Below are 12805 nucleotides of genomic sequence, written 5' to 3'. Positions count from 1 at the left end.
GATTTGCACGGTACTAAGCCAGCAAGCAAGTTAACTTAATATAAAGGATTTAAAAATTAGCGCCGTTGTGGAGAATATAAATAAACTAGCACTGCCCACGCATTTGCGCGAGATATAACTGAAGTGATATGCAAGCGCTATGGCGAGACATCATCCTGCTATCATACTCCTATTAAACATAATTTATGCCTCGAGTTTCCTGGCTGGCTGCTGGCTGGGCTACTCACCAATCCCCAACGATAACTCTGCTGTGAGTGGCTTCTACGGGCCGTTGTTACCGAAACTAGCTGGGTAGGTTCGGTAACAAATAAACGTTAAATTGACAGACGTAACAATAAATAGCGACACCAAAAAGATGGGAGTAATAAACACAGAAGGCTGACACGATTCATTTGAAATGGCTCCAACTTTTCAATCCTAAAGAATACATTTTTTTAAACCCCATCATAATTCATGTCATTATTATGACATTTAATTACGTAGCAGAACATATGATACAAGTGAGTGCTTTGGGAAATCTGATCTTGTGAATGAAAAGCAACAGCCCAAGGTGGATTTAATCCATTGTGTATCACCTGCTATGGCACGTGGTTCAGGATCACAGTCGTCAACTAAAAATTTGAAAAATAACGAATCAACTGAATCGTGGGCTAAGAAGCAGACGGAGATGCACGCTTGGATATACACTGAGAGAGAGAGAGAAAGAGGAGCGCATAGATTAGAGCAGAGGTGTGGACTCGAGTCATGTGACTTGGACTCGAGTCAGACTCGAGTCATGAATTTGATGACTTGCGACTCGACTTGGACTTGCATAACAATGACTTTGTCCCACCTATGGATTAGAGAACTTACTCTGCAGGTTAAAGACATAGTTAAAACTGTTCGGAGCAGTAATACAACATAATAAGCAGATAACACCGTCTGTCTCCTTCACGTGAAGAAATAAAAATATATATTTTTACAAATTAAAAAATAAAAGCATTCTCTATTCAGAATGGGTGAACGGCCGTGGGCAGGACACGTGATGGCGAGGAGGAATCGCGGCCGAGGGTCAAGAAGATTGGCAGAGCGTCAGCCAAGCAATGGGACGCATTCCAGAGGACATCCACCGGGTGGAGATGGAGCCATGAAATCAGTTTGTGTGTAGCTGCTCGGTAGATTATTTCAGAATCAGCAAATGTATTTATACCGGAAGAATCAGATGCGCTATGGCACTCTTTTTCACAGATTTCCAGTCGCAGGACCGTGAGGGATGGCAGTAGCGTGAGGTCTTCGTCCAGCAGTGGATTGACCATGGTATATGCTGCTGCTGATGATGATGATAAACCAAATATAGGCTTTGTGTGTTTCCACCCCTACCCAGCATATTTTTTTTCACCTCGTTTAGCTCAGGCATTCCAAAAACTTCTCACCGTTCAAACGTTGACTTTCACACACTCACTCGAGCTGCCGGCCCAGCAAACAGACCTGCTGCACGCGAGAGAGCGAGGAGAGGTGGGTTATTGATGTGTGTAAACATCAGGGTAGTCTCCATTCCTAAGGAGGAGCACTACTCTCTCCGTGCCTTAACTCTAAAGGAATCAAACAAAGCAAGTTAGGAACAAAAAACAATCAGGCGTACGCATGCGTTGATTGTGCGAGACTTTCCAGCATTGAGTTAAGTCTTTGGAATGAATTAGCAACATAGAAGTCCATCCGTGGGCAGTTCATCAGGGCAAAACTTATCGTCATATTTGCAAGTACAGTAACGTTGCTCTTTAAGCTTTTTGGTGTTTCCACGTTTTGAGAAATATTTTGCTCAATCTTCAACAAAGTATTTGGTGATGCTGCTGCTACAACATTCGTTAATAACACTTTTGCATTAAAATACAAAATACGTAATAGTCAACGTGTTGGGCAATGTCCTTTCTTCATAGCACATAGAGAGGCCAGAGTGATTGAGTGGATAATGAGATTTGGGCCCATGGTGTGAAGTGCAGTCCTCCAACCCTTAATATCCACTCTCCCCGTCTGGCATCTTTATTTGTGTGCTATGAAGGGCCATTGCCCGAAACGTCGCCTTACATATATTTTTCTTCTTTGGTCCACTGTGTCATTGTCGAATGTGTTGAGTTTTTTTCTTCCATCAAATTTTTGCCGATTTTAAAAATGGCAAGTCCATAGTGCCTTCACGCCTTTCTACGAAGATTCTGTTAATATTGGACCATCTTTCTAAGAGTTATACCCCAGCCGCCCCACGCTCGACCACGCAGCCCTACACCCTGCCCCCTTCCCCCCACAAAAACTGGGCAGGGCGCGATGTGGCCCCTGTGGATGAAGCCCTTTAGAGGTGGGGTTGGCGGACCACGTAGACACTAAAGTAGATTCTGTTAATATTGGACCATCTTTCTAAGAGTTATACCCCAGCCGCCCCACGCTCTACCGCGCAGCCCTACACCCTGCCCCCTTTCCCCCACAAAAACTGAGCAGAGCGCGATGTGGCCCCTGTGGATGAAGCTCTTTAGAGGTGGGGTTGGCGGATCACGTAGAGACTTGTGTGAAACTTCACAACCCGCTACTGGGGCTGTGAAGTGGTCGGGAGGTGGCAGTACAGAAAGTTATATCTTTTTGCAGATTGTTTTTAAACGGCGCATTCTATGGTGCCCATAATATCATCCTCTATCAGCTCGAGCGGCACACGGCACTTAAGTCCATCAACTTGCCGGAGCTTCGAGGTGGCCACGAGATTGCGGTTTCAGCAAATGTATTGTATCAATCTGTGCGGAGCTTTGAGTGTTATCCCCTCCGTATGCGCGATGGGTTTGCTCCAGGTACTCCGGTTTCTTCACCCCCCCCCCCAAAAAAAAGACAACTGCTCAATAACAGAATTAGCCAAATATTCAAATGCAGGACCGACCTAAAACATCGTCTTGAGACTCATTGAGATTTTGCTGCATGAATTATTTTTGAATTATTATGGACGTAACAATGTACTGTATCGGGTATTCGGTTCATATTGATGTTTTAAGCTCACGATGCACGCATCGCATCGCAGTATAAGACACTTTTTTTCTGTTTTATACGAACTGTGTTAATATATACTTTTTTTTATATGAGTCATCCTCAATCCCCACGCCGTGCTGGTTATGGGGAGGGGTGGGGGGTGATCATACTTCACCACGTTAGTCTGCGCGGGGCGGTGAAGGGACGGGGGAGAAGTAGTGGGGGTGGGCATGATCAGTGCTGACATCACTCGCCACTGATGCTAGCTGTGGCCAGGAATCGAACTCGGGTGGCGGGATTCACGGCGCAATGGGTGAGCCACCACTCAACTGCTCCACAGACCACATGTTGCATTACAAACGTGAACAGGTGAATTGTGTGGTGTATTATGACCGCATTTGATGACATCGTCGAATGACCACGGCAAAGAAACTGCCCCTTTATTCATTCATTTAGTTTTTATTTAAAACCGTTCGAGAACCCAGTGAGAACACAAGTCTATTTTTCAAGGGAAACATAGGTTGATAAAAAAATTAACCCGTAAAAACAAAGTTTTTCACTATAAATCCTTTATATGCGTGGCATCGGTTTTATTTTATTATTCATTTCTTTTTTTCTTGAGTAAGAATTTAATTTTGTATCACATTAGTATTTTAAATTAAATATGAAAAAAATTTTTTCCTAAAAAGTGGAAAATTTTGGAAAAAATTTTTCACAAAAATAAATTGTCACGCACAACGAGTCTGTGTGCAAAATGTCAGCTCGATTGGATCACGGGAAGTGGGTTTAAAAACGACCGAAATATTTGCACAGTCGTAAGCGCGCAAGCAAGTGAACTTAATATAAAGGATTTAAAAAAGAAAACCCCATTATGAACATACACGGTAATGATAACGTTACAGCAATTCTAAATATCGGCAAATAAAATGCACACGTGCGTATCTCGTTGCACAGAGTGGATTTCAAGACTCATTTACAGATCCACGTGGAACCAGAGACGGATCGAGAAACTTTCCAAAGGAGATAGCGGGGGAGGGGGGGCAGTCACAAAATTCAAATAAAAATATCGTGAGAAACCCATGCCAGGGCCCTGGATTAATAAAAATACAATGAATGCATTTTTTCTCAGGGAAATATCAATAAGATACCAATATTCTAGTTCTCAAGACAGGAGGGGGAGCCCTTCACCCCTCCCCCCCTGGAACAGTCGGGCAGTGGTTTGTGCACTGCGCTTTGAATCCGGAATTCCGAGTTCGATTCCTGGCCAGAGCTAAACATCGGTGGTGCGTGATATCTGATACGGTGGCACCTCCCTCCTACACTAATACGCACTGAGCAGCATAATAATAATAATTTAGATTAACCCTTCAACAATTTATATCAGAGCACACAATGCGTGTCAAGGAGGAAAATAGGCGAGACATACTCGGGGAGAGAAGGGCTAAAGAAACAAGCCAGATGACTGGAGAGAGAGAGAGAGAGTGAGAGAGAGAGGCATCGTTAAACAGGCGGTGGGGTCTTCAGCCGAGACTTAGAAGTCTCTATCGACTGCGATGGGAATTCCAGAGACTGAGTTTCGTGCAGACGAAAGTCCGGCGGTCACCCCAGGGTCAAAGCCTGGAGCGCGGCACACTGAGAGTGGGAAATGATCCGTAGACATTTGAGACCTCCGTGAAGTTAGGCGCTGTATGATGACATCGTCGGGAGCCTCTCATCAAGGCAGTGGATTGACAAAGGACTCAGCATTGTCATTGTTAATATTACAGATCAGGAGATGGCAAATGATGGCCAGGGCATGGCAGAACAGAAGTTGATTATTTAATTCATCTGCGCGCAGCATCGAGTGTTATCCCCTCGTATACGTGTACAGCAATATCAAAAGCTGTACTGTGCTTCTATGCTGCCACTTCAATGATGCGCGACCTTTGCCAAGTAGGGTCAAATGCCCCCCCCCCTTCGATCTCCACCACGACGCGCAAGGCGGGGTGGGGGGGGGGGCTCTCACCTAGCAGTGGATTTGATAAATGTCAACTGCAGCACCGCACAACGCTTTTACATTTGGCTCGAAGAAAGCGAGTCCCCTTTAAGACTTCGGTCCCAATTTTCGCCGGGACGTGTGGAATGAGACCTCGCACTTTTACGCATTTTTTTAACCTCCTCCCCACCCTCCTGGCAAAGCGGTGGCGGTGGTGGCGGGTGGGTGGGGGGCGAGGGAGGAGATCGGGGGGGGGGTAAGTGAATCGGTGGTGGTGGTGGAAGGTACGTGGTTGGGTGGTTGGGTGGTGGAGGTGGTGGTGGGAGCGCACCAGGAGTCACAGGCACCCAATCGCACGCATCCGTGCCCGGGGGTCCACCTTCATGCATAAACATTGCGCAAAGTTCTGCCCCATCTCACCGCCGCTACCGTCCTTTAACACCGCTGCTGGCGACATCCAGAGGACGGCGGTGGGGACAGACTTAGACGCGGGGCTGCAAAGGGAGGAGGAGGAGGAGACACCGCTGAGTCATCACGAATCGGGGTGTCAACCCCAGACGGACCATCAGTCCCTCGGACAGGGGCACCACCTCCACCATCAACGCAGAAGCGCGTCTACCCCACCCCCTCCGTCCGGCACAAGCCGTCAAGGAGGCAAAGCGGACCTTCCATCCTTCCCTCCCACCACGACTGCTGCTTGCTGCTCTATAGTCCCGTGGCCGTGACACTCGCGGATGAACCATGTCTAGGACGCGATGCTCTTACTCGCGGCACTCGTGGCTACTGCTGCACGTGGCCGTGATTCTCCTGCACGCGCTCTCGACGAGCCTTGCGCAGCCCCCGGTGAGATCATCCACACACCCCGTGCGAGCGAGCGAGTTAGCGAGCGCGCGTGCGTGAGTGAGTGAGTGTTGCACGCTAACAGCGCTTGCACCGACAGTTTGTTGAAGGCTATCCGGGTGATCTTTGTCTTTAGGTTTTTTTTTTTGGTGCGCTGTGGCGATGATGATGATTGTGCGATTGTGGTGGTGGTGGTGATGATGGTGATCAAGATGATGATGATGATGGGAGGTGGTGATATTGACCGTGCGTGTGGCGCCACGTGCCTTGTGCAATGAAGTCCAATTTATTTCGTTGTTTTTTTTTTACCCGGCTAAGCCTCACCACCGAGTCTCACGACGAATCTTTATTGGGAAAGTCCTGCCAGGTCTTCACAGTAGGGGGCGATGATTGCTGCGTAGATTTTCATTGACTAATCGTGGTGATGCTCGCGGTTATGATGGAGATCACGGTGGTGGGTGATGTTAATGAAGACAATGATGGTAGTCATGGTGGTGGTGATAATGTTAATGCGATTGCAGAAAATGAGTTAACTCAGTTCTAGGAGTTAGAGAAAACGTTATAGGCATGCATATCCACAAAATACACCTTGCACAGCGAAGCGAATTCGTTATCTAAAATGTATTAGATATATAGTCCATCGGACTATTGACCTTCCAGACTTAATAAACGAGGAGCACGTTTTTAAACACATGCAAACTCTAGACCGGTTTCAACATATTGGGTCTCATCAGCAGTCAGGCTCACTAAATACATACCACCAGTTATTGGTAAGACCGCTCCCTTTAAAAAATGCGGGTCACCCTCATTTTCTATTATAGTTTTTTTGTTGGAAATGTGACGGCTTAGTTGAAAAAATAAATCCATATTTCGTTTCGCCCTCAAGTCCCCAAGCCAAATCCCCAGCAAGATTGATTAAATTAATACTCTTTTCTGCCAGGAGGATTCTTAAATTCCAAACTTCATTATTTAGTGATGACCCAATTGGTCAACGGCCATAATTCGTGGTGGTAGTGGTGATGATGATGGCAGTAATCGTGACCATGGCGATGACCATGACGATGGCAGGAGTGGTGGTGGTGGTGGTGGTGGAAATGATGTCGAGGATGACGACAATTGTGACAATGTTGACGATTATTATGATGGTGATGATGATGATGATCAGAGGACGGTGGCTAACGTAACGGTGACTGCCAAAGCTCTGAGAATCAAAATTCATTTTTTGGGTGGGGGTGGGGGGGGGAGACGGAGAAATGAAAGTTATAATATTTGCTGAAGAAATTACAATCCCCTTTATGTTGTGTATACAGAATTAATGAGTTCACTGCGTTCGTAATTACCGTTTTTGGAACACAATATTTGGTGCTGCTGATGCTGCTGCGTTGGCAGTGGTGCAAAAAGCACGATTAATAACAACGTTTTAAGGCCACGGTGTTATTCGTTAATAACATCGTGGCCTTAAAATGAAGAATGATATAACAGGCAACGTTTTGGGTAAAGGTCCTTCTTCATAGCACTGAAATGGAGGTCAGAGACAGATAGAGAGAGGGGGAGAGAGATAAAGCTGGAGGGGATAAGAGAAATAGATCAACGTTTTTTGAACATAACAAGGAAACCACTTAGATGCGAACCATCCATGCGACCACGCGAGCAGGTCGGTTGCGGGGAAAATACTTCTCTGAAATCGGTAAAAGTTGTGGAAAAATGTGAATAATAATGTACGGACGATTGATATCCACCTTCACCGCATTGCCCTCCCACGCACACGTGAAATGCATCAAACGGCGCGCGAACTGGCAGACGTGGCCAACCATCTGCCCGTTCTCCGTCCCACAGCTGAGATATCGAGGAGTTCCACACGGAGTGGCCTTTCGCGACCGATATTATCCACGATAAAAGGTTGTATTTCTTTTTTGGGAGGTGGTTAGATCGCGTAAATATGACAGATACGCGCGCTTTTTATCGGCTTCAGCGTCAAACTTCACGGAGGGGGGGGGGAGGATACTCGGTGTTACTGACGATGGCGATCGTATTTAGAGTTTAAGTTTGTGAAGCACGAGACGTAAAGCGGTGTAGAGTGCAGCTTAGGGCAGAGCGTGCACTGAGAGCGCTACCAAAAATAATCGTTACTTCAAATAATCACGATAAGCATCAGACTGCAACAGTATTATCAGTATAATCATGATGTCGCAACTTGAGAAGGCATCGAGTAAGGTGTTTTAACTCAAAACGTAGGCTTTCGTGGCCAATACAATGATCAGTAAGCCGTCTGTTGAACCAGTAAGGTCTCTATTGGATCAGTAAAGCCTTTATTAGATCAGTAAGGCCTATGTTAGATCAGTAAAGTGTATATTGCATCAGTAAGGTGTCATTGGGTCAGTAATGTTTCTATTGGACCAGTAGGGTGTCTACTGGATCAGTAAGACATCTGATGGATCAGTAGGGTGTCTACTGGGTCGGTAACGTGGCTATCGGATCAGTAAGATCTCCATTGGATAAGGAAGGACTCCATTGGCTCAGTAAGGCCTCTATTGGAAGGAAGGGCATGTGAGAGAGGGCCTTGTCTGTATTCAGGTCACGGGAGAGAGAAATATCACACCTCTCACTCACACAGCCGCTTCTCAGTTCTGAGCCACACGGCGAATACTTTATGCATTCACTTAAAACACCCCAACCCTCAAGGTCGCATGTTACTAAGCATGAGAATATCATACAGGTGATAATCATCAGCAGCAGCCGTGGTTAATCCACTGCTGGAAAAAAGGCCTATTCAATGCACCGTCATCTCTCACGACCCTGCGATGCAATAATCCACCCAGCACCTACACACGGGGCTGATTCCGTCGCTCCGTCTCCTCCCCAGTGGAAGTGTTCACGAACACGTTCCGTACTTTCTAGCGACGTGTCCTGCCAGAGCCCACTTTAACTTCATCATCATCATCATCACATAGGATATATACAGTATAGGCACACACACACAAATATACTCTACAGGTAGTGGAACACATAGACAGGGGAACTTTCTCGACGCAATCATCCGTGTAACAAATTAAACAAACTCAGTTGAATAGTTGTACTCTACTTCTGTGCGCGTTCAAACGTCGACGGGTCTCTCCTTCACTAACCCCCACTGACCAGCGTGGTGAAGTATGGCCAAATATCCCCCTAGGGCCCGCGACAGCGTGGGGAGGCACTTATTCGGCAGCGGACTGACAAATTATATCGGTAAGGGGTCGCCACAGACGTCTCGTGCAACGAGCCTCTTTCGGGGCTATTACTCCAGGTGAGGCACTAACCAAGGGGCTTATGATACGTACGTGCGCATCGTATCGGTAACGAACACGTGGGCTTTGCCCGCTTTCTATCGGCTTGCTATGGTCACATTCCACTCGTGATGGATTACTTGGTTCGCGGATGACGAGGATGGCACCCTTGCGAGTTTCGCGCGGAGATCGCAGCGGCAATGTTGAATATCAGGTTGAGGCTTGCCGCGTGAGTGAAACCAATTTCGGCTCCGCCGCTGTCATTTTATGGGGGGTTTCGAGATTTAAAAAATGTAACTTTTTCGGCTTTTTGTTAGTTTGTAAGCAAAGACTGGAATATATTTGTGGAGCAATGTCAACTTTCCAGCCCTTTTATAACACCGCCGTCACTCACATCACTTGCCCACTTGAATCACGATGCTCTACGTGCGTGGATGTGCACAATTACACACTCGCACACATTGTACCCTACAGTTCCCTGTAGAAATAACAATGTATATAGCGTGAACCTGTACACAATGTATCACGTGAAGAGGAGGCATGTATAGGCTCTCAATCCATTGAGAGGAGAGACAGTCAGAGGTCGATGACAAGAGTGAAGGTATCTTAGCCCGGACTTGCACGGAGCAGCAGGGGGAGGTCGAGAGCACGGACGACTGGAGGGGTGGGGGGGGGAGTTGCAGTCCCACAGGGTGGCAAATGAGAAGGAGACCTCCCACTTGGTGAGGGTCCGGCACTAGGTATGGCAACGTAAAGAATGAAATGTAACTTAGGAATCGATGAGCAGCGGACGCTGCAAAGGTTTACGGTTCGATATTCCGCGGCTGCCCCGATTATTTCTAGATTTGAAGCTTTCGTGACTGCAAGGATTCATATTCTTAGGTTTTTTCGGTAAAGTCACGTAGGTAAAAAAAAACTAAGAATAAGCCCCGATTATTACCGAGGTTGCGATAACCGTCGCGCGGCAAATTGCGCACTGCGCTATGCCCGCATCGTCTGTGGACGTTAAAGACCCCCCGTGATGTCATTGGCAAGAGCGTGCCGTCACGTGTCCACATTCAAAAGTGACGCCGCGAATCGCTCGATTGGGATTACGGTATGCATCGCAAATCATCAACCCCCTGCCAGCAGGTGTCTCTCGCAAACGGGACTCACCCGGTCTCCTGATGTCTCACCTGGTTAAACAAAAGCAAACTGAAACTGCGTCTCTTTCTGCATGTGGGTGCCTTGCAACATCTTCGAGTACAATCTGCCACAACGAGCTCGGTGGTGGGACGCGTCGGGGCGGACGCAGAGATGCAATCGACGATCTCACGCGCACTGCACAACGCGTGGTGACCTCATGCACCTCTCCGATAGCGCGGTTGGCTCCGCACGGTGCGAAATAAGTTTCAACATACACACATGCACGCGTACGTGCACAGATGGCGATTACTGCTGCAGTAATTGCGGCAGCATTGCTAGGTACGAGTGGACCCTATTGTAAGAGGTGAGCGACGATTGGGACAATTTGCAAGGGAGACCCGGATGGATATCCCGGACGATCAATAAATAGATGCCTCGCTGATGTCTCATGCGCCTCGCGTGAGATCCATGGTTCCATGTCTTACAGGAGACCCGTAGAGACTGTGAAATGAAATGTGATTTCTCTATAATGTCTCCCGATTGATTATCCTGGGATATCCATAAACGAGTGGCCATGTATGGCAATCGAGCAATGCGCATTGCGAGTGGGGGGGGTGTGGGAAATATTCAACATTCAAATAACAAATAGGGAAATCATGCAACGTCAAAACTATACATTTGCAACGGCCGACTTGATACGAGTAGCAAATGTGTTACGCTCCCGTAGGACAGAGATATTTGAAATTTGGACAAACTCAACGGTTGACGTTTCCCGTGTGGCCCTTTCTCGCTCACGCGGTGATACTGGGACGCGATGCCGCCACCTTCCCGGGGTCACGGGGTCCCGGGGTCACGGGAAGGTGGCATCACGGGGCCGCCCTGCGCAGTGCTGGGACACACTCCGGACATTTGTCGGGGGGGGGGGGGGGGGGTTGGGGAAGAGCTTCGCAGCTCATCGGATTCTTTGATTCTATCTTGATTTTAAGCTTTCGTGACTGCAGGAATCCATACTCTTTGGTTAGGTAGAAAAATAATAGATCACGACGTTTTAATCGCAACACAAGTAATCGTCATCAGGTGGGTGGCGTGGCAAGTTCCGCCCTAGCCCGGCTGATCCTCGGGGTCTCCCTGAGTCGACCGAGGGGAGACCCTGATTTAGAAATCGCCTGGGGATCGAACTCAGGTCGCCGGGTTTGATGCGGCAGTGTAAAAAGTAAAAACCCGCCGCTCCCCCAAATTCCTCCTGCCCCCCCCAACTCCCTCTTCTTACACATACACATCACACGGACCCCCCCCACTCACACACACACCAAGCCCCACCCTTTACACACGGAAACACACACACACACATCCACAAAGGCAAAGATAACCCTATAGCCTTAATAGACTGTTGGGTCAAATACTGTTCGCGAACATTTATTAAAGTTGGTACGGCACACCAGACGGTGGGTGGACAGCACCACGCCCGGCCGCCTTTGTCTCCCAAGTAGCGATTTGTACACACCGCACCAGGTACTCATTTAAGGCTGAGTCTACCTCGGGGAGGCCCAGGACCGATTCAGATAATCGTCACTGGTGTTGACCGTGAGCGGGAATCCAACTCGGGTCGCCGAATTCGTAGCGCGGCACAGCGCTAACCGCTACCCTAGCGCTCCACACCCATCACAAAGATCCCCCGTGTAGCCTTAACAGACTGTTGGGGCAAGTGCTGTTAGCGAGCACCTATGAAGGCCGGAACGGTACACGAGGGGGTGGGTGGCCAGCACCACGCCCGACCGCCTTTGTCTCCCCAGTGGCGATGTTCGCACACCGCACCAGGTACTCATTTAAGGCTGAGTCGACCTAGGGGAGGCCCAGCACCGGTTCAGATAATCGTCACTGGTGTTAGCCGTGAGCGGGAATCGAACCCGGGTCGCCAGGTTCATAGCGCAGCGCGCTAACCGCTCCCCATCACACGCACACACACCCACACGCACGCGTACCACCCCACCCGCACCCTTACACCCACCCCCACCCGTCCACACGCGCGCACTCATAATGAGCGGGATTGTTTGTGTTTCAGCCCCGCGGTCCCCGTCCCGGCCAAGGTGCCCAAGGGATCTCGGGAACCCCTGGGCCCTCCGGCGTTCCGGGCATTGACGGAGTGGACGTGAGCCTTAACACCCATCTGACCTTAACTCCTACTGCACGTGGATTATCCCTTATTGCTATATATGTGTACACGAGTTCGTGCCATAATGCTATACATGTCTGCGTATGTGCATGAAATATGCGTAATAATTCGGTCTTGTCTTACGTGGGGAGTAACATTTTTTTTCTGGGATGTATATTTGTATCCGTGTCGTCGATTTCCCCACCCCCCGCCCCCAAGCTGTTTTAACTCAAATAAACATCACTGAACTCATTTAACAAAGCAAGCTGTAAACCAAACCAACCCCACCCCCACCCCTAATCTCAATTCAAATGTATTCATGATTTTTCATGTTTTTTCACGGTATTTTAATGGTTTCATGGTTTTTGATGGTTTTTCATTTTTTCATGGTATTCATAGTTTTTCACGATTTTTCATGTTTTTATTTTAAATAAAATGTTTGTGTTCTATAGATTGGAATTATTGAGC

General features: G+C 48.0%; 1 protein-coding gene across 1 annotated transcript in view; it reads left to right on the top strand.

The window, feature by feature from the left end:
* The first annotated feature begins 5391 nt into the window (after positions 1–5391).
* LOC144731817 (uncharacterized) overlaps positions 5392–12805 on the top strand; it is a 60076-nt gene continuing 52662 nt past the window's right edge. Inside the window, exons 1-2 of the mRNA XM_078613087.1 lie at positions 5392–5800; positions 12248–12334. Of these exons, the coding sequence (XP_078469213.1) occupies positions 5699–5800; positions 12248–12334 (189 nt within the window). The 5' untranslated portion in view covers positions 5392–5698. The remainder of the gene's footprint in view (positions 5801–12247; positions 12335–12805) is intronic.

The sequence above is a fragment of the Lampetra planeri genome, chromosome 2, assembly GCF_965212315.1.
Source record: "Lampetra planeri chromosome 2, kcLamPlan1.2.h2, whole genome shotgun sequence".
Taxonomy (NCBI): Eukaryota; Metazoa; Chordata; class Hyperoartia; order Petromyzontiformes; family Petromyzontidae; genus Lampetra; species Lampetra planeri.
The sequence above is the reverse complement of the archived record's forward strand: the minus strand, read 5'-3'. Positions and strand labels throughout refer to the sequence as shown.